The sequence below is a fragment of the Halictus rubicundus genome, chromosome 13, assembly GCF_050948215.1.
Source record: "Halictus rubicundus isolate RS-2024b chromosome 13, iyHalRubi1_principal, whole genome shotgun sequence".
Taxonomy (NCBI): Eukaryota; Metazoa; Arthropoda; class Insecta; order Hymenoptera; family Halictidae; genus Halictus; species Halictus rubicundus.
Genome location: NC_135161.1, coordinates 13,978,485 through 13,999,577, shown reverse-complemented (window position 1 = coordinate 13,999,577; position 21,093 = coordinate 13,978,485). Strand labels below are relative to the sequence as shown.

At 44.8% G+C, this 21,093-nt stretch overlaps 1 protein-coding gene across 2 annotated transcripts in view; it reads left to right on the top strand.

Moving 5' to 3' along the window:
- The window catches only part of Tmtc2 (Transmembrane O-mannosyltransferase targeting cadherins 2), a 299,505-nt gene extending 284,073 nt beyond the window's left edge, over nucleotides 1-15,432 (top strand). The window contains exons 8-10 of one of the 2 annotated variants that reach the window (XM_076798958.1): nucleotides 8,024-8,164; nucleotides 11,786-11,870; nucleotides 14,824-15,432. In XM_076798958.1, the coding sequence (XP_076655073.1) occupies nucleotides 8,024-8,164; nucleotides 11,786-11,870; nucleotides 14,824-15,155 (558 nt within the window). In that variant the 3' untranslated portion in view covers nucleotides 15,156-15,432. The remainder of the gene's footprint in view (nucleotides 1-8,023; nucleotides 8,165-11,785; nucleotides 11,871-14,823) is intronic. The other variant, XM_076798959.1, reaches the window with a different exon arrangement.
- Nucleotides 15,433-21,093: the final 5,661 nt, after the last annotated feature.

Sequence of the window (21,093 nt, the reverse complement as noted above, 5' to 3'; positions counted from 1 at the left end):
CGAACGGGGAACATTAATCATTCCGTGGAAGTGCAAACTTGAGGGCTTCTTCGGTGGATGAAATTTTAAGGAGTTCCAGAAAAAGAGTAATTGCATTCTTTGCGAACGGGAAGCCGTAGCTTTGACAATAAGGAAATTATTGCTTAGAAGGATTACGTTTTATTTGACGGATCAATAAAGTCGTACACAGTTTCCGGCTGCGATCGAGAAATAATCGAATTGTCTGTCGTTTGCCGCGCTTTAGCAAAGATTTCCTCGTAGTCGCATAATAGCGGTATTGATTTTACGATGACCATCGTGTAGCTCGTGCAATTGTAATCGAGTTAATGACACACCGATACGAATGCGCTATTCGTACAGATTATTAGGTAGTCGGAACAGTCATTGCATTATCCTTATGGGCAACCAATGCTATTCGATTACGCTCTGCCGGGAAATCATGCTACCGGAAGTCTTTGACAGGACGCTTGAGGAATAAGATTATTCGAGCACTGTTTTCAGAAAATCGTGGACTCTTCTTTTTTGGGAATTTTTAATATCGTACACTCGTTTTGGCTTAACTTCACCTTGGCAACCCAGAAATTTGTAACTTTTTTTTTTTATAATATCCTCTAGATCTTGACGAGCAAATGCCAAAAATCCCAGTTTCAACGTTAGGAATTCAAAAGTTGTCTAATGATGAGTGACAATGTGAACACCAATTTCCGGAGGATCGTTGGACATCATCGATAACGAGCTCGATCTATCTGCAGACCACTTAAAAATCAGTGGAAGTGGAAAACTTCTCATCATCGTTGAAAGAGATTTCTCCGGGAGCTCCTGTAATTTTCCGAGTTAATTTTCACTAAACTATAATCGACTACCTTGTCGACGATACGTTTCGAAAATCGCGAGACGCGTCGGCGGTATCGAAAGCGTCGCGCTGATTAATTATTCACCGATATTAATCTGGGAATTCGATGCGCGGTCGATTCGATGAAACTCGAAAATTTCGAGTAGGACGTCAGTCTCCGCGGGAAGTGGAGAAAATCAGTTTCCGAGCTTGATTAACCATTCATTCTTTCGCGCAGTATCGCAAAGTCTGGCGAAAAAAGAAGAAGGGAAAACTAAAAGAACGGAGTAAAGTGCATCGGCACGGCCTGTCTGGATCGTAACGGGTCTGAATCCCTTGTTAGGCCGGCCCTGGGTCGTTAGATTTTTACGCGAGCACGTTACCAGCCTAATTTTTCACTCGAGGAACGGACCACTCCGGGAACAATGGATGTCGAACGACGCACCACTCGAGGAACCTGGTCCTTTGTGCACTCGTTACCTATAATTCGGCCGGTATTTTCACCGGAATTACGTTACCGAATACACACGAGGGATTTCATTGTGTCGGCGATGTATTTTTCAGGAATAGCTCGTACACAAATTGTCAGGGTTCCATTTCGGCTAAAAAAAACAAGTAATAGTTCGACGTAATGGATTTTTACTAGGAATACATTGCAGTTTGAAATTTGTTAACAATTTTTCACGAAAGGTCAATATAACTTAGTACTTAATACGAAAAATACTGAAAGTAAAATGTATATTTGCACACCGAACTGTATGTATATATTTGTACATTTTCGACAGAGTTCAAACAACAGTTCTCGTTTTACGATTTACTTTGATCTAACACACTCCAAACACGATCCTTCCAAAAGGGTCCTATCGAATTTGATTCTAAAAAATACTTCTATCTCGAAAAAAAAAAATTCCTACAATCTGCGTTCAGTTCATAACAGAAATACCGACACCACCAGCTACAGTTTGATTTCGCGCATTGACATCCCCAAAATAACAATTTTTAGTCTATATTTTCGACTTATTTTCTCGTGCAGAATCATCCCCTCCACATTTACACCATTTTGCGAATAGTTTACGAAACTTAAAAGTCTTCTTTTTTAAGGGACATGTTGACCTGAGACCTATTGTCCCTGCGGCACCTTTGTTCTTCGCGATGAGTCTTTGGGATGCAAAAAAAGAAACAATTTTGACCTTGAGAAAAGGGTCAAGGTAAATTTTCTGGTCTATTTTCTTTTTATAGATCTCCACCTATTCAGAGGTGCAGAATCATTTAATTTTGAAGCACCCAACAAAACGAGGAGCGATGTTATTCGCGCGGACTCTCCGCGCGTCAGGAGCCAATCTTGTATTTTTCCATATGCACCGTATTTTTTATGATACCGGCCTTTTTGCCGGAGTTTCATGGAGAGCTGGTGCGCCGCGGAGAAACAGAATCGAACGAACGTCACCGTGTTTATTCGGTTTTTGGACTGAGATTGGCTGCACGATTTCGGGAGGAAATCCAAGAAAAAAGGAAATGGGAGATCGAGCGCGTTCCGACGGGTTGATTGCTGTTAAACTCGAACGAAATCGTAAAGTTTTTCGAGCCGCGTTCTCCCCCCGGAGTTTCGAATCGACGATGCTCCACGGCTGAATGCGCGGGGGCTGCTCTTACGATAAATTAATATCGTAAGAGCCCCCTCGAATCGGGGGTGTGGAATGTCGACGAGTTATAATGACGTGCTGCGCCGGGGAGTATAACAAACTCGATATGTTAACGCAACAACCGGGGGAATACGTGTGCGTTCTGTTGCAAGGGTACAAGTGCTCTTTCGACGTGTTCTCTGTTTAACTGTTTCGCGTGTTCAACGATGGAATGTGTTCCGTCAAATATCCGAACGTACATGTATATGTACGAGCTATTCAATGTAAATGTGACCTTAGCGTTAATATTCGCTTGATGGTAGTTTTCTACCGGGGCAGGAGCGCGCGGTCACGCTGCAAATATTTACCGGAAACCGGTGCTCGTGACAAGTTCCACCGTGCCCGTGCAGAGAATGAAACGTTTATATTTATAGAATCGTTGCCTGCCCTCTGAGAAAATAATTTTCGCCGATGTAAAATGAAATCGTTCGCGAACGGACTCCGGGCGAATATTCTTATTACGCTTGAAAGTGTGAATATACTTTCGCCGTGGTTCATTCGCGGTGAATTTTCATTTTTTCGCACTCCACGGCGAATGGAAAATGGCCGGATTTATTTTAATATCCGACCGATGGTGGCCGTATTTTGAAATTTCGAACCAGTCGGATTTATTGTTCGAATTCGATGAAAGCCGACGTGTGATTCGCGAGAGTAATTAAATTTTCATATGTTATGCTTTTTGTTACACGACTCTTGCCTTTTAATTAATAATTATCCCACCGTAGTCCGAATTTCTCACCTTTTGTGCGATTACTGTACGTCTCTTTTGGTTCCCGACGAATTCGAAATTAAATTCACTTTTCGACATGAATGGGTTAATACTCTTTTCATAACTAATGTCTCCATCCATTGAGGTATTCAAAAATACATCATTGCATTAAAGAAACGAAGTAGACCTCAAGAAGTGGTCCTTCATTTGACCTTCGTGAATAATGTTTTGGTACAATCGGGATTTTGCCAAAACCGGGTTGAGACACCCTCTTTCGAGCAACGCGGAGATAATTATTGCGGAATTCGAAGCGAGCCCGCAGAGATCGCACGGCAAGCATAATCACCGAAACATTATTGCTTCCGTGGGTAGCGTTCGGAAGCCGCGAAACGAAAGTTGGTCATTGAAATTGACTCGGGCCGGTGGGTACATATTGAACTTGATCCCACGTTTGCTCTATCGGAGTCGACGCGAGAGCGAGTTGAATGGAGTTTCGGGTTGGGCTCGCGCGATTAATTGTCCGCGAATCACGGGCGACCCTGTTCCCCGGGGGTCGAATGGGTCTTAGAATCGTCGGGAAAAACGTGCTCCGGCAGGTTTTTAAGAAGCCGCCGTCTTGGAAAGCTTTTTCGCGGTTCCACGGCGCGGCGGTCGCGCGTTTGCACTTGAAAGGTGAATGCAATTCCTCCACTCGGCGAAAGTGGCCGCGCCGTTAAGGAACACGGCTTTTTGCAAACCGCACCTGCTCCCGGACCGTTCGCATTGTTTCGCGTCATTATTCTCTTGATCCAGTTTCCATGGGGTATTACAGCCGCCTGCCAATTGGAATATTTTCAAAATTTTGTTCACGTCGGTAGAGAATTAAAACTGTTCCAGCTTCTCGAAAAATGTCCGAACGTTACTGCGACTCCACGCAGAGAAATTAATAATTCTCGTTCTCCGTAAAGCTTATGCTCTCTCCGCAGCTTATAGAGGTAAGGTTGAAGCGAACTTTAATTTCAATTTTGTCCACGTTCTCGGCGCGAATTTAGCGCCGGGCGCCGCGGGGATTCGCGCGTCACGAATCCCTTTGGTTCGCGCGTCGTTTTTCTACGCTGTTTCTGCGGACGACCATAAATTTGGTTCGCCCTCGGAGAGAGAGAAAGAGAGAGAGAGAAAGAGAAAAAAAAACGTCGACGTGACGCGGGAGAGAAGGGTCTCGATTCCTTCAGTGAAATAGTAACGACACGCCGTTGAATAATTCCCCGTCAAAGTGGGATCCCGGCGACCACGAACAGCGCGCTCCCTGAAAAATTTAAGGACAGCCCCGGCGGTGGTGAAACCGCGGGAACTCGGGAACGCGCGCTAATGCGCTCCGGAAAAGTAAATACGGGACGAAAGAATGCGGCCCCGGGAAAGTTTGAAACCCACCCCATGCGCGCACGTTCGCGAATGGTCTCGAAACTCCATTGTGCCGAGTCATTATTCACCCGGACTACTTTTACAGAGTATTACCGGCCCGGGGGCGTTTTCAGTTTCCGAGATATCGGGCCTTCCGACTCGTCAAGGTGCATGTCGTTTTCATGCTGGGCGTCATCGGTGTCGTCCGCCGCCATTCTTGCGCTGAAATCGCTCAGGAGAACGTCTCGACAAAGTTTCCGCCCCTCGATCCTTGTCGCGTGTCCTTTGCCTCGGGGCGATTTTGCGAAACAGCCCGAGGTTATCTTCTCCACGTCCTTAGCCCTTAGCTTTTGCCCTTAGTCCTTAAACCAGCCCTAGAAATAACCTTAGAACCAGATCTAGGACTTGAGAAAAGAACTAGAAGCTAAGAAAGGGATTAGGGGATAGGGTCTAGGGGATAGGATAGGCTCCAAGGACTAGGAATAAAACTGGGGGTTAAACTAAGGACCTGGAAAGGAATTGGGAAAGGGAGCTAGGAGCAGGATCCAGGGAGGGAACTAAGGGGAGGAGAACTAGGGCAGAAGCTAGACAATCGACTGGGGGAAGGGAGTGATCTAGATATCGCACACAAACAGAATAATTGTGTCCGTATACAGAGGGCAACGGAGGAACACTCTCGGCTGGGGATCACTGGGAAAAAGTGGTAAGCGATAAATCACGCGGGGCGGCCCGTCGCGTCGTTGATCGAATTCTTATGAATCTCGGGGTTCGTCGCGAGCTGATACAGATTACAGATCGATCGGTTACGGAAAGTATTTGGCCGGAAGCGGCACGGGATCCGTGGGAACCACGGGGGGCAATCGGGTCCGACGGAGTCAGTTGGATAGTCGACCTCGTTCCGATCCCGACGCTCGCCGCCATTTGTCTTCTCCGGCCGCGAGAAGACTTCTCTTCTCCGGCGATTCCCTGGCCCCCCCCCCCTTCTTCTGCTCCCTCTTCGGGGCCGGCCCACCTTCTCGCTTTACTTTTCCCCCGGTTCTCTCCTTTCCGGGACGGCACACCCGGCACGAACAAAATCATAAAAGTTTTAGCCTACAACTCCGAGACGCGAGGCGAGCTCGGAAAGAAGCTTTTCGGTGTTAGTCGTTCCGTAACGCTCCCAGTCGTTTGTGTTCCCATCTTGTTCGCGTCTATACGCCCCCGCTCTGCCACCCCTCTCGCCCGAGCGTCGCGTCGCCTCGCGTCGCGTACGTGTCCGTGTGATCCGAGCCGAGTTTCGCCGGCCATTAGAGACACCCGTCGGTCCTGAAAATCAGAAAACTTCCGAAACTGATCCCCTCCCGATTCTCGCCGGCCAATTACCTTCTTCCTCGCCGATTTATTGCACGGGGCCACGGATATTAATTGCCGCGCGGAATCCGGGCGAGTCCGATCGCGTGGATTATTCAGAATTGGTGACAAAGTGGATGACTCCTCCATATGCTTCTCGAAAATTGTTGCACAGGGTCCTCAAGAACAATGTCAAGCCGAATAGGAATCTGCATCGTCTTATATCGGAAGAAATCTGTGGCACTCGGTGCAAAAATGTTAAATAATTTAAGCGATTTAAAATTTGAGAGCGAACTTCGGGATTAATGGTGGAAAAATTTTGTTATATCTCGTTCAATGAAATCTTATTTAAATTAAATCCTGGAAAAAAGTATAGCAAGGAAGAAGACTACGGGAGAGCGGTATTAACTGAATGTAGACCTTGATCCTGGCCACGAGGCTTATGTGGAATTTTTTCCTTTTCTATGTTGTAATATTCAGGCGGATTCCTTTTAAGCAACTGCGGCTTTCGTAGCGCGGGATACCCTACCGAGATGCAGAGAAAAAAGTGTTAAGCCATTTGCATTTTAATATGCGTCGCGCAAGTCTGAGGTTCCTCTTGCTGCGGCTTGCTCTGACCGGAGAAACGAAGTGTCTGTTTTTAAAACTATTCCTCTTCTTCTTCTTCTTTTTTTTTTTTTGTTTTGTTTGTTTTAACGCGGAGAAATTCTAGGCTCGCGGGCAGCACCCGAGATAAGATGATAATGAATTTATTCAAATAGGATTCTGTTTGTGCTTGATGATAAAATCGCATGCATCCTAATCCCGCCACCGAGTTGACCGATGTGGGAGCATGAAGTTTAGTTTGAAACTGTTCGACAAGTCTAATCGAGTTATCGTATCTCCGTTATGCATTTACACTGCTTAAATATTGTTAACGTGTCAAAAACGATATGTTCTTTGACTTATGTATATAAAATCATTTCTACCCTAAATTAGAATATATTGAAAAAAATTCAGAACGAATATTTTTACCGATATCACTCGGAAGCAACTAAAATCCAAATCAAATGAAGCTAAAAGTAACAATAATTTTCGTTGCTTTAACACTAGAATTCCTAGCACCTTTAGAATAAGACATCCAGAATGGGTAATTTTGATTCGTTCGGTAATTCGAAAATCATACTTGACGATGTTGGAGCAAATTGTTATTTGGGAAGGGACTCGAAAACACCAATCAGTTTCGGGAGGGCAGAGCATCTTTCTTTTGTTGACGAAGAAAGGCGGACAAGCGAATTATAATTTTACGGGGGGAATGTGCATGGCGAGGGAGCGCAACCGCAGGTAGTCAGCGACAAACTCCCTAAACTAATCCGCGTTTCTGTCACGGAAAGGTGGTAAGGAAAGCAAGCAAGTTCCGTTTCCATCGGAATAAATTAAGGAAATTCCGACGCTTGTGTTCAGACAGATACCCGCGACGCGACGCGACGCGACACGACACGACACTTCGGGCCGCGCGTTCCTACATTAAGAAAAGCTAGCCTTAATTAGTTACAAAGAGGCACGCCACACCCAACTCGATGACCTTCAAATGTCAAGGTCGGTATCCGAATCTAACAATTTTATTACGAATTTTATAGACGCACTAGCTCGCAATTCTTTGTAAAACAATTTTGTAGATTCATATAAGTCGTGTACGTGCTGACAATTTCATCGAGATTGGTCAATTGTTTTACGAGTTATAAACGATTGAAAATGGGCCAATCGAAGCGCGGCAATAGCGGGCGTTTCCCCATTGGCCGAGCCGGCGTCCGTCCGCTATTGCCGCGCTCTGATTCGCCCATTTTCAATCGTCCATAACTCGCAAACCAATTGACAAATCTCGATGAAATTTTTAGGGTGTATTGATTGGTCCGTGTTTTTCGTTAATAACTCGAAAAGGAGGCGAATTGGAAAGAGAAATGTTCTTTTCTCGGGACACCCTGTACGAGCAAATTTATTTAGAAGGTTGACCTTGACGAGGCATCCGACTGCCTGTTTTGTAATAATTAGCGAAGGTGGGGAACGCGAAAGATAGCCGCGCGGAGGCTGACGCTCGACCTTGTTTTGCAGAGCGTTTACAACCTGCTGGGCGAAACTCTGTTGAGGCTGCAACAGTACGCGGAAGCTGAGAGGTGGTTCCAGGCGAGTTTGGCCAGCCAGCCTGACCACGTGCCGGCCCACATCACTTACGGGAAACTTTTGGCCCGAAACGTAAGTAGTTACCAGTTTTCGATCGGTTCTCTTTCATCGGGGTAAAGGGTCCAGTTCCGGAAGTTTACCGCGGCCCGACCGATATCGTTTCGACGCTTACGAAATTTCGCGAGCGGGGATCACGGGGCCGCCGACATGACGAACGGGAAAACCGGAACGCCCACGATGGATCCGCTTCGGTTTCTCGATCACCGGCCGAAGACACGCGAACTCCCCTTCGCGAAACAGTATTTCTCACGCCACTCCTCGAGACGGGTCGTCTCCGACTAGCCCCGCCGTTCTTTTATCTCTCCTCCCTTCGATTTTTCCGCAGACAATTTTCGAATACCGAGAAACTTTTGCCGGACGATCTAACGAGAAATAACGGTCGGGATTTTCGGGCGGGTGAAAGATTCAATCGTGATCCCGGTGAAGAATCGCGCGTCGCAACGGGGACCAGCCTTCGAGTCTCGAATATGAAACACGGGGCACAGAACTATGGATCAGATTGCTGGCTGGATCGATTAAACTTCAATGCAAAATCTGCATGTATTTTTCCGAGGTTCTTGACTCTGTACAACCAGGATTCACTACTTAAAAATCCGAATTAATTACAGTATACGTATCCGGGTATTTGACATCCGTCAGATTTTTTCCAAGATTTTCGCATGTGACTAAATAGGGAAAACAGGGCAAACCTTTTCCATTTTATCTCATAACTACCCTCCTGGTAGAGATATAGGGATACAATTTTAAACGCTTTTCCTCGATGCCCTATCGAATGGTCCATTAGTCTTTCCATTTGGTCCAACGGCATTCTTAATCATCTTATCCGGCTATACCTTTCGGATAGTGCCTGTAGCCCTTAAGCGATCACCGGGATTGCAGGCAGCAGGGATCAGCTAGTCTGACCACGTAGCGACCCACATCACTTAGCAAACGTTCGACTCGGCACGTAAGTAGTTAGTACTATTTTGGCGCGGCGCGGCGCGGCGCGGCTCGGCGATGTGGATAGATAGGCCGGGGAATCGGCTGATCCACATCACTTAAAGGGAACCGCCGCGCCGACGGGAAACAGCCTGCAGTTAAGCTGATTCCGCTCGATCCACTGACCGTTCCGTGTTCCGGAGCGGCCAATCGTTGACCGGAAACCGGTATTTCTCCTGAAAACATATCTAACACGACCGACGATTACGCTCACTGAGCCGAGAGAGATTCGGGACAAGCGATGTTTCCCCGTACGTGTCCCGTTTCGACAAAACGAACTCGCGTCTTCCTACCCTCGCCCCTACGGCTGCCAATATTTCGCGATCAATTAGACTCGTAAACGCAACGCGCTTCCATCCCACCGAAGAATCACGTTCACGCACACGCGATACTGCTTATCGATTACCGCCATTTTTATTTCCAACGGGACGCGCCGCTTTTAAACCGATCATTTTTCCGAGCTCGAAACTCGGCCCTGATTTAATTGTCGGCGCAATTTTGCGCTCCGCTACTGATTATTGCGCGTTCTCGCCCGTGTCCCGCCCCGGTAATATCGCTAAATTGGTAATTTAACACTTGTTCCCGTCGCCGATACAAATTGCTATCAACTGTAAAATAATTCGGATTCAACCGGTCGTATGGAACGCTCGTTATTCGATTAATAAATTGATCTCGGTCTGTCGATGAAGGGCGCAGCTGGATACCGGGCTCCGCAGGGCTCTTGAACGAAATTAAACTGTCAATGGGCATCCGATAAATTCAAAAACGAAGGAAAGTTGTAGCTGGTGTCAACGTTTTATCTTTTCCGATAGCGTAATTACAGGGAAAAATCGGAGTATCAGTTTTTAATCCGTTCTCCCTGCTTAATTACGGACAACACTCGCGCGGAAGCAGTTTTATCGCGGCGGCACAACACTCTTCCGATCTTGTAAAAGAAATTTGAAAAAGAAGTCCCTCAAGAAATTTCCTTCGTTACTAGTATACAAAACTGTAAAGATATTGGAAAAATTGTACAGTTGACAGTTAATTTATACTCCATCGCATCGCAAGAAATGAACTTGATATAATTTAGTGGGAGCAATCTAAACGAAAACAAAATTAGTACACATTTTCAAAATCTAAAAAACCCGAGAGGAACTCCGTTTGCCTTCCTAGTGTTCAACCAATTTTAAGAAAATAAACTCTTAGGGCATTTAATTTTTAAAAACTTTATCCCCTTGTCTTTCCAGTAATTATTTTTAAAAATCTCTCGCAAATCGAATAAAGCCTCATAAATTTAAATCTGAAACGTGAAAGAAGGTCTTACATCATCCAATTGAAGAAACTTACCTCAATAGTTGCAATAATTTCAGCGAGAGCATGTTATAACCTTTCCCCGTGGCTGACCCGGTACAATAAGCGTGAAACGTGGCAGGAAAACAAGAAGAAATAAGAAAGGGACGAGAAAAGGGAGTGAAAAGAATGGAATATAATTCCGAACTTTACAGAAACAATTACAGAAGAAACATCGGCATTGTCACAGAGGGTATTGGCAACCGTACACATCCGGTTACTACAGTTGCATTTAATTTGGCTCAAGGACACTAGTCACCCCCTTCTACCGCGAAACTTCAATACTACTTCAATACTATTAAAGTGTGCTGTACACATTACGATTTTCTTTTATCCATAATTTTTCAACCATGATCGTCCGCAACCTCGAACAAAGTGCGTATCACTCAGGACCTTCCCCTCTACAGGATATCCAAAATTCAGAAAAATCAGAGTTGGCCCCTTTTCTGCATATTTACTAAAAACATTTACAAAAACTGCAACTTAACGTCCAAACATATCTTTCTCACAAAAAATCCCTCGAAACCAACCGGAGCACCTAACACAGAATAATTTCCGGACTTTTTGGATTCACTGTACTCTCCTTACAGACTCCCGTCATGTGTGTTCCCCAGGCAGCCGGAGGTTCTTGCGCGCGCGTGAATTACGACGCGGGTCACGCGTCGAACGGAACGGTCAATGAAAAGTCAATACTGTTAAACGACGCCGGGCGTAATTGAACGTTTGACCAATAAATGTCGCCGGCGTTGTCGCGCGAATGAATTTTCGTCGTCGTCTCGTTTTCGTAACTCACGGCCAGCCACTGGGAAACGCCATCGAAATTCCGCCACGATCTCCCCCCCCCCCTTCTCCTCTCCGTCAAATCGGAAGAATCGAACTCGATCTCCGCGAAGGATCTCCCGATACCCTTTCTCGTTTGCGACGCGCGAGCACTCCTCGGAGACGACGTCTCGCGATCCCAATCACGTTCAAATAAATTCAACGGATCAGACACTCGAGAAGACGCCGCGCCGCGCCGCGTCGCCTGACAACGTCAATAATTTTCCCGACTCCGCGCGAAACTTCCTGAATCCGTTTTCTTGCGAAATACCGCGAGCGGAGGGGGGAAGGTTAAATATTTTTCAGCTGGTAATTGGATCCCCCACATGTTAACTCAATTCGTATGAAAAACTCCTGTACTAATTTATTATTCAGCTTATTTTTCTCTGCTATTTCACGCGAAACGGTACTGTCGCGTAAACGAAAAACCGTTGTAACCCGACGGAAGCATGAGCGTCTACTGATCTCCCGTTGTTAATACCCCGATTATGCTTTGTTCCGCAGTCGAGTCGCGTGCTGGAGGCCGAGAGATGGTTCCTGAGAGCTCGCAGGCTGGCGCCGGACGATTCGAGCGTGCACCATCATTACGGTAGGTGTAACGTGTGTCGGCTCCTCTAATTACGAACACGGTTCGTCGGCCATCGGGTGCGACTTTTGCAAAGAAAGAAAACGATCGAAAGGGAACAAGCGGGAACGAGGCACGGTTCCGCGATTCCCTTTCTCTCCGCGCGCCCTACATCTATCTCCTCCTCGCGAAATCTATAGCGACTCGCGAAACGATAAGAGGGCCTCGTTCATTATTAAAGCAATGAAATACGAGCTCTCGAGGGCGCTCCTCGCCGTTACCGAGCAAATTGGAGTGGCTGTCGACCGATTCATCCTTTGGTCCATTGTAACATCGGTATAATTGTTTCCCCGGGAACTTAGCGCATTTCGCGGGGACATTAGAGATTCCCTCCGATATACCGGGAGCAGGGAGGAACTCGGGGCGGGGGGGGGGGGATGAGAGGAGAAAGATGAGGAGAGGGATGGCGAAATAATAGCGGCAGGCCGGAGATTTCGTCGAGGGTCGTTTAATAAGGAAGATAAAAGAATCGTCGATTCGCGGAGCTTCCGTAAATACCCTTGTAATATTTTCCCAGGGGATGAGAGTGGATGTTGAAACGGCCGGGACAGGCTAATCGGGAAAAGATAGAGGGCCGCCGGGGAATGGAAGATGGCGGCAAGCCATCAGCCGGAGTAAGATCGACGGGTATTGAAATTCCAGTAAGACGTCTCCCGATTCGTACCCGTTCCAGTTTCTCTCATCGTCCCGCGGCTCCAACCCCTTTTTCGATCTTATCTTTGCCGTCGCGCGGGTTTTCCACGGTTTTCCCTCCGCCGTCGAAGATCCGTCCGGTCTTTTCACGAACGCACGCGGCGTCTACGGGAACGCGACATCAGTCAGCCGATTCATTGCGGACAGGATGAATCCAACCGCCGGGAAAAAAAGCTCACCGAGTCGAGTACTATTTTTCGGCCGCGGTGCCGGCAAAAACCACCCCGGTTTATCTCTCTTAGCGGCACGCGTCATTAGGCAGTGGCCCGCGGAAGGTCGCGCGATATATCACCACGGGATTTATGGTCGGCATGCTCGACCGCGGGCTGCCCGAATTTTTCGGCCGGCAGAGACAAAACTGCAAGACGTAGAGGAACGCCGATGGAAAATCGACCCTTACTTAAAGGGCTACGTGGAAAGCGTAAAACTACGTTGAATTACAATTTTTTGGGGGTGAAGCAAATTTTTTCTTTCTAAAATTCGAAACCGCTAAGACTCGCCTGCCATTTCCGTCCGACGCTCTTTAGAACAACAGCTTCTGCTCTGTAACCTCCATAATTTTTATCTGAAACCAAAGAACTGAAAATGTTTTTAAAGTAGACGTATAAAACTAGTTTTGAACCTACCGAATTTCTTTTTTTAAATTTTTCGCGAAATAGCAAACACTTTAAATATTACGTTTCCTATTGAAAAGTATTTGTTGACCACTGTCTCTTTACAGGACACAGAAATTTCTGTATCAGTCATCAACTATTCTTGAACAGGAAGCTCTGCGACGTGTCCGCTCGCAGACATTAATATCTAAGACCAGTCACGATCTCGGTGGAAACAATAAACTGGAAACTTTATTTCTTTACATAGTGCAATAAAAGGCGCGCGATATTTCAAGAAAGGCACTCTCATAATTTTGATAAGGAACTACAGAACCGGTTATGTTGTCTGCTGAGCAGTTCCAACGTTAAGATCTTTATGTCCAATAACTTTCACGGAATATTAAATGTGGAGACCCCATTAAGGGAAGAAAAGAGGGAGGATTCTAACAAGTAGATCATGGATATCCTAACATCACGCGATCGTTAACGTTGAAGAACATTGATTTTTCGTAGGTCGCGTTGCAGCTTTATTTTACAGTCGAAATCGGAGACAAAATCTGTGTCATAGTTCCCTTTGAGGTTTTATGCTTTATCGTGTAACTCGATTACAGGCTCTAAACGCCGCTCGCGAATGTGTAAATATATACGCCATTTTTATTCGAGGGTGTTCATAGGATCTGATAAATAATACCCGCAAGAAAAATGTATACAGTTTCTACGATTGCGGCAGAAATAATGATCCGAGTTTCAAAGTACCATGTCGAATTTCACTTGCAAATTTTCAAAATTAAATTTCACGAGATCCATAAAACTTTGTATCATTCATCGGCGTACTTCGAATTGAAAATTTATGCTGGACGGTGCTAACAGTTTTTAAAAACACCGAAATATTAATGCAATTCTCAAAACTGATATTATTTCCTTCAAAATTTATTTGTTGCCCGCGAAAACCGATACGTGCTATAAATAATTACACCGAAAGGTAACGGAGCATCCATGAATGAAACGTCAATACTCAACGACGCTGAAATGTTCAAATTGACACAGTTCTACATATTTTCTAAATTTTCAGTACAAGTTGACACGGGAAGATTGGAAAAAGACAACTTTCAGTAATTTTAGTAATTTCTTCGCGTAGTAATCTAATCGTTCCAACTTCTCAAAAGAATCCAGATCGTATGGTCTAATATTTAAAATGCTATAGCCCTTTTAACACTAGATTTACGGGACCCGTCGAAATGACGGATTCTAATATTTTTAATTCACGAATATTCAGATTGCAAACATGGATCCATGAGGAATTATTTAACAAATTGATTTCTCTAGGTATATATTATTAAAAAAAATGGCTACAGATTTTGATTGATATATTCATGTTATTTTTATAAGGAAATGTAAAATAGTGATTTTTAATGGTCCGTAAACCTAGTGTTAAAAGCGCCCGAGTATTGACCGGATATAAACTTCACCTCGGCAACCCAGAAATTTTTCATATTTCACTACGTGGTCCTGTACGTCTCGGCGAGAGGATGCCAAAAATCGAAGTTTCAAGGCGAGGATTTGAAAGACAAAAGATCGATGGCACAAGTTGAGACTTGCGGTGTAAATTGGAGGAATTGCTGGTGTTTCAGGACTGTTCCTGTCGTCGCAGGGTCGGTTGTCCGAGGCTGCCGAGGAGCAGCTCCGGGCGGCCGAACTTTCCCGATCGGATTACGAGCTGTCGATGGCGGCAGCGTCCGCCCTTCGTCAGGCGGATCGTTTGGAGGACGCGGAGGTTTGGTACCGGCACGCGGCCAGCCTGAGGCCGAACGAGGCACGCAGTTACACGAACCTGGGCGCGATTCTTCACCTGAACGGGAAATACAAGCAGGCGGCGGCAGCGTACAGCGAGGCGTTGAGGCTGCAACCGGGCGACGCGACTACTATCACGAACCTCCACAAACTTGCTGCCATTCTGGCGTGACCTCGTGACACGGAGAACGATGGTGACGCGTTCGCAGACAGAGACAGTAACCAGAGAGACGAGTGTGTGTATTATACGACCCCTGGAAAGACCCACTATCGACTCGCCGTATTACCTGACCCCACGTCTACCCGATCTTCCTCCCGATATTCGTTTATATCCGTCGACAGGCGCGGCAATGTCACCGGGATCACGTCCTCGGGGACCTTGGCGCGCGATCGACCCGTATCGCCTGCTATGGTATGTAAAGAATAAAGCTTCCTTTATTTTTCTCTAATCGGAGTGTTGTTATTTCGTACCCGAACCGCCCCGTCCTTCTCGCCCTGCTGTCACCTATACCGCTGCGGACTTTCTTCAGGTAATGTATTCATGTGTCACAATGTCTACCCTACCAATCGAGTGCAGATGCATCTTAAAAAACTTAAATAGCTACACGAAATATTATATTAAATATCAGCTGTTCGTTCTCTTTGATAAATATTCTCTTTGATCTTAATCCTTTGCACCGGAAGTATTCCTTTGAGAGGCGAAGGCTATTTGTTTGTAACTATAAATTCCAAAATGTTTAATAAAATCGCTCGTTTGGAAATTCGCCCGGCTTCGGTTCCTAAATATTGCAGAATGTTTGATAATTTAAGTGAAGCTCTACGAGTCAATCATAAGTCATCCGTAATTCTATGAATCGTAGAAAATATACCAATTTAGAAAGTATACCAATTTTAATACCAAAACACAAGAGAAAAGCATTACTCATGGGACGGCCTGATGTATGGGGGCGTGGTTGTGACTTCTGGTTGGAGAAGGACGTCTTGTATTACGTTATTGGTCGGCAAATCACGGGGCTGTCCTCCGAGAGTAAGTTCGAGCTGGGGGGAAATTTATGAGTTCAAAAGAAATCGTCATCGAGATTCCCAAGTGTTTGCCCGGTTGCTCGTTGTCCAAGTGTCTCGAGAAATTCATGAATTTCTGAAAGTGCTGGAACGCCTGGCCACCACATAGGACAAGACGTATAGCAGACTCTCGACCCAGGGGCTAGAGATTATGTATATGTACGGTAGCATCGTGTTACGCTTCAACAGTCGCCATTTCTCTTCGGGACTTTCGAAGAGTCGATCTGGCTTAACCATTAACGATTATCTCTACTATACCGGCGCAGAAACTATTTATTGTCTCAATTTATTATCCTCACCTCTTTCGTTCGTTTCCACATTATCGTTTTAGTGTTGGTCAAACTTGGTCGAGCTCTATAGCAAAGGAGAACAATAACAATTCTAGATTAATCGCGAGAGCTACACAGAGAGAAACTCAAATATTTCTGGCACGAACAATTTGAGTATTTATGGAAATTTTTGTTTAAATACAAAATTGGACAACTGAATAAAACCGACTGACTGTTATTAGTATTGAGCAGAATAAAGCAATATGAGTAATAATTTTTTAAATACTTTATTTAGTAAATGCACATGCTATTTCAATATGGAAATTGTTCTTTTTTCGTTTTGTTCGCGAACTACCATTCGTCTTTTGTTCATGCACGACTGTTTCACTTTACAACTCGATCAATGACTCCTAACGGAACTAGTCTTCGTTGCAATTAAACCCCGAACGTTTGCACAACTTCTAATTTGTTTAACTACTTCGGCAAAGTTACAATTATAGAAGGAATCGCTCCGTCCATTAACTCGCAGAGTGCCTCGCTAAATTCGCATAACTTTCCGTTCACGTCACATGGGACACCTGTAATCCACGCTATGATAGCTATTATGGCCATTCGTGGGTACGATATGCGGTAGAACATTCGTAAGTTAATCGGGAAAGCTCTCGTCGGTTCCCCTACGTGAAAAATTAGAAAACATATTTAAATTATACGTTCCTTGTCGTTGTTAAATACACACACACAGGTAGTAACACATATAGGTGAATTACTATTCTCATTTAAGGGAAAAATAATTAAAGGGGGCGTCTAGCGCTTCTGTTTAGTATTTAAATAATTTGGCACACGACTCAATGACCGTACCATGTTTTTAGCGAAAAATGAGGCTACGTGCAAAATTTGAGCTCCATCCGACAAGGCCGATTTTCGGAAGTTTCGCAACTGAAGAACAGACGCCTCCGGCGCGCAGGTGAGTAAAATCTCCTCGAGTTTATCAATCAACCAGAAGACAATCAGCACGGCGTAAAGGGGGCGAAGCCGAGGTTTGCAGTAGAAGAATCTCACCTTGAACTTTCTGAAGCCGTGATGAATCACCTGCGAGCGGGCAGCACGGTTCTTTCCTGTTTGAAAGAAAAACGGCGAGGGCTCGCGGGGTTGACCCTGATTCCGCCCTAAGGGCGGAAGTCGCGGCGCAAACTTGCTCTTTCCCGGTGATCCAGGTCCAAACCGGTGGCTCCATTAATATCGAATTTATTTGCACGACGCGCGGTACACCCCGACCGGAATATTTAAGTTTACGCTTTAAATCACACCCCTCTCTCTCTCTCTCTCTCTCTCTCTCTCGAGCCTCGCCGGGGGGACGGGCCTGTTGAAAGATGATAGAGGCGAGGGGAAAAGACGGATGAGGGTAATACCGCGAGAAATGTAGACACAGGGGGTTCCAGGGGAAGAGGGAGAAGAGGAAACGAAGCCACCTGTCGCTCTGCCAGAGACAATCTCGACAAACACTCGACAGGTGCCGCGCTGGCGGTTAGCTACCTTTATTCCGCAAAGAACTCGCTTCGTTATCTTTAAAGCGGAACTGGCCGAGACCAGCGGAGACTAGTGGATATCGTTTAGCCCCGCAAAAGTCCACCTACTCGTCGCATGCCATTTCTTAACTCTCCAATGAATGAACGCTTAAGCTGCGTGACTGCTCAAGCTCAGTTTTCTTTCGATAAAAGACGACCGACGACTTTTTCGCAAATCTCTGCCCCCTCTTCTGAAGTTGTCCGCTCGACACCCCTCAATGCCAGAACCACAGGGTATGTCATATACTATCCTTTTCCAACTATAGTTGAACCCGAGCTAAATAGGTACCCTCATCCGTAATACGTCGAAAACCGTCCCGAGCCATCGTCTTATATCGAAAGATGTGTTCGAAAATCATTATCTCATTTCCCACTTTACTCGCGATTACACTGCTGGCTTTCAGTAAAATACTTAATAAATTACTGGCAAATTTCAGGAAAATATTACTTAATGACGTCTATTCAAATTTTTATTTTCTATCGAACTCGACAAAGTAGGACCAAATTTCCAGCGGTTTCTCGTCGCGTCTAATGTTTAGAAATTGGGCGACAAAAATTGAGAATTGATTTCTAAAATATTAATTATGAAATAGAATATTTTGTGTTACACGTTGAAATCATTTTGTTAGCTAAGCTTCTAAAGCGAATTCGAATTGCACGATAAAGGTTTCGCTTTATTTCGATCTCTTGGAGTTTTCGTCCCCTCGCCGCAGCTCGGGCAACCCTCTTCACGCTCCTCGCTGTTAAATGTCATTGATTTTCAGTCCTGAAACAATTCAAGGTGGAACGTCTCTTCGTTCCCGGTTCCTTTGAGCCAGGCTTTTATTTTTCTACCCCCTCTCGGTTCGCGCGCACCCTCGTTCAACATCTTCGCCGGCTCCTTGTCACGCCTCCGCACCCTTAGTGCCCTCTTTGCTTACAGATTAAACGTATCGCTGTTTCGTCTAATTTTCTACCGTATTCGTTTCCCCCGGTCCCCGACCGAGCGACGGTAATTCTTATAATTAGTCACAGTCAAGACGACTTCGCGCGGAACCCTCTCAATGGCACATTCTTCTTTCCTATTTTTCTTCCTCCAGCTTCTTCGTGCACCGTTTCCGGGACGAGTCGACGACTGGCAACTGTTCCCCTCCTCGAATAAACTATTACCCGACCACGCACACCGAGACACGCCCCGGGAAAATGGCGGAAAGTCGAAATGTTTATTTTGTTCAGAATCAACTTTTTCTCGTGTCGTACAGGGTGTATGAAAAGCAATGGTAAACCTCTGGATCGGTGGACATTTGTAAATGTCGAATGAAAACCTTGTATCCAATGTTATACATACGAATACTAATCATACGTTATCAAATATTAATGTAAAGTGCACTTACAAATTTTTCCGAATCATCTGTTCCTCCGTCGGATCCATGACACGTGAATACGTCTGGATAATTCTGTCTGTCTTTCTGAACACCACACGTTTACACAATTATTAAACTCTACGCACTTTACGAAATCGTGACAGCGAACGAAAAGATGTTTCTCCGACCACGATCAAAATAATACTGCGACTTTAACCGCTCCCCTCCCACGGACGTGTTTACTGAGGGTGTATACACGCTAGATAAAAAAAAGGGAAAACAAGTTCAATTCTCGGTATCCAATTTCGATTCTGTCCGCAGAATTTTATTACCCGGTTTTTGTGTCTAGCGTTGTACACCCTCGGCGTCTGACCTGCCTATTATACTCTGACCCTAACACATCCGTGGGCGCGAGGCGGTTAAAATCGCAGTATTATTTTGATCATGGTCGGAGCAACATCTTCTCGTTCGCTGTTACAATTTCGTGAAGTGCGTTGTGTAGTGTAGGCTCCGAAAAACAGGCAAAATTATTCGGACGTATTCGCGTCGGTCAGTAATAGTGTGTTGTGGATCCGACGGAGGAACAGATGATTCTGCAAAATTTGTAAGTATATTTTAAATTAGTATTTTCTGATCTAGTATCAGTGTTCGTATGTATAACATTGGATACAAGGTTTTCATTCAACATTTATAAACTATTTTGCGACAAGTTTCTTTGACAAATGTCCACCTAGGATGACCATTACATTTTATACACCTTGTACAGGGTGTCCCAGGTTTCAACAGCCGAACTTTGTCAGTATATTCTATGGGTGAATGAGGGAAAAATTTTATAGAAACATGAGTCGTTTAAAGTTTCATAGGTAGATTAAAAAAAATATTTTTTCATAACAAAAACGTATGCAATGTTCGTGAAGCCAACAAATAACTGAAAATTGTCAATCGATGACAATAGGGGATATACATATATTGGCTGTTATGTAACTACTGGTACAAGTGATGCGAAAACCTAGAAAATAAAATCTTTCCGCGGTTAATAATTGAATTTAAATTGTTTGCGCATGCATGTTCTATTCTGTTAACAAGTTCAGTCGTTTACAAATTTTTATCCAATACCGTTTTAGCCGGGATGACTGATTTGTGGTTGTTTATTTTAGAACTATTGACATTATGAATTATTAAATAAATTTGTTCGTTTCGATATACACTATCGGACCACCGAGTTTTATGAAAAGTAAACATTTTCCACCTGTATCGTAACGAATTGGAACAAAACCGATATTTGTTTTCTGCCTCAATAAATTCAATAGGTTCAAAGTATATAATCTAACAACGTTTCTTTTAGTTTTTCTAATGTTTTTACCGTTTTATCCATTTTTGTCACAGGTGCATAACTTTCAATATTTAATATCGAATACCAGATTTAAATTGTAATGGATATCTGAAGAAATTTGAAAGTCTTTTTTTTTCTCCAAACCACTTACCTGAGAAAGTTAAATTTTCTCGTAACATATTTTTTCAAACCCAGAGGTTTTTCAATTTCTTAAATCCGCGTTTGTGCACTCACAAAAATAGGAAAAAAAAATATCCGCAAGCGTTTCTTTGTCTTTCTCGTTTCCTCCTTTTCGGTGTAACAAGCAAAGCCCACAATCGTTCTCCGCAAAAATCTTTTCTCTGCGCGGCAAAGAGAACCGCGGCGTTGCGCTTAGCCTAAGGGTCTCAATCCCGCAAACACGAATGTCTCGGTAACCTAGATCATCTCCTCAGCCAACAGATTCAAAAAACAGGAGAGTTTTCCGCGGCGCGTTTCTGTTGACTTATTATTACCCTAGAAAGTGAATGATCTTCTTTCTTCGGTTACTTCGCTCTCC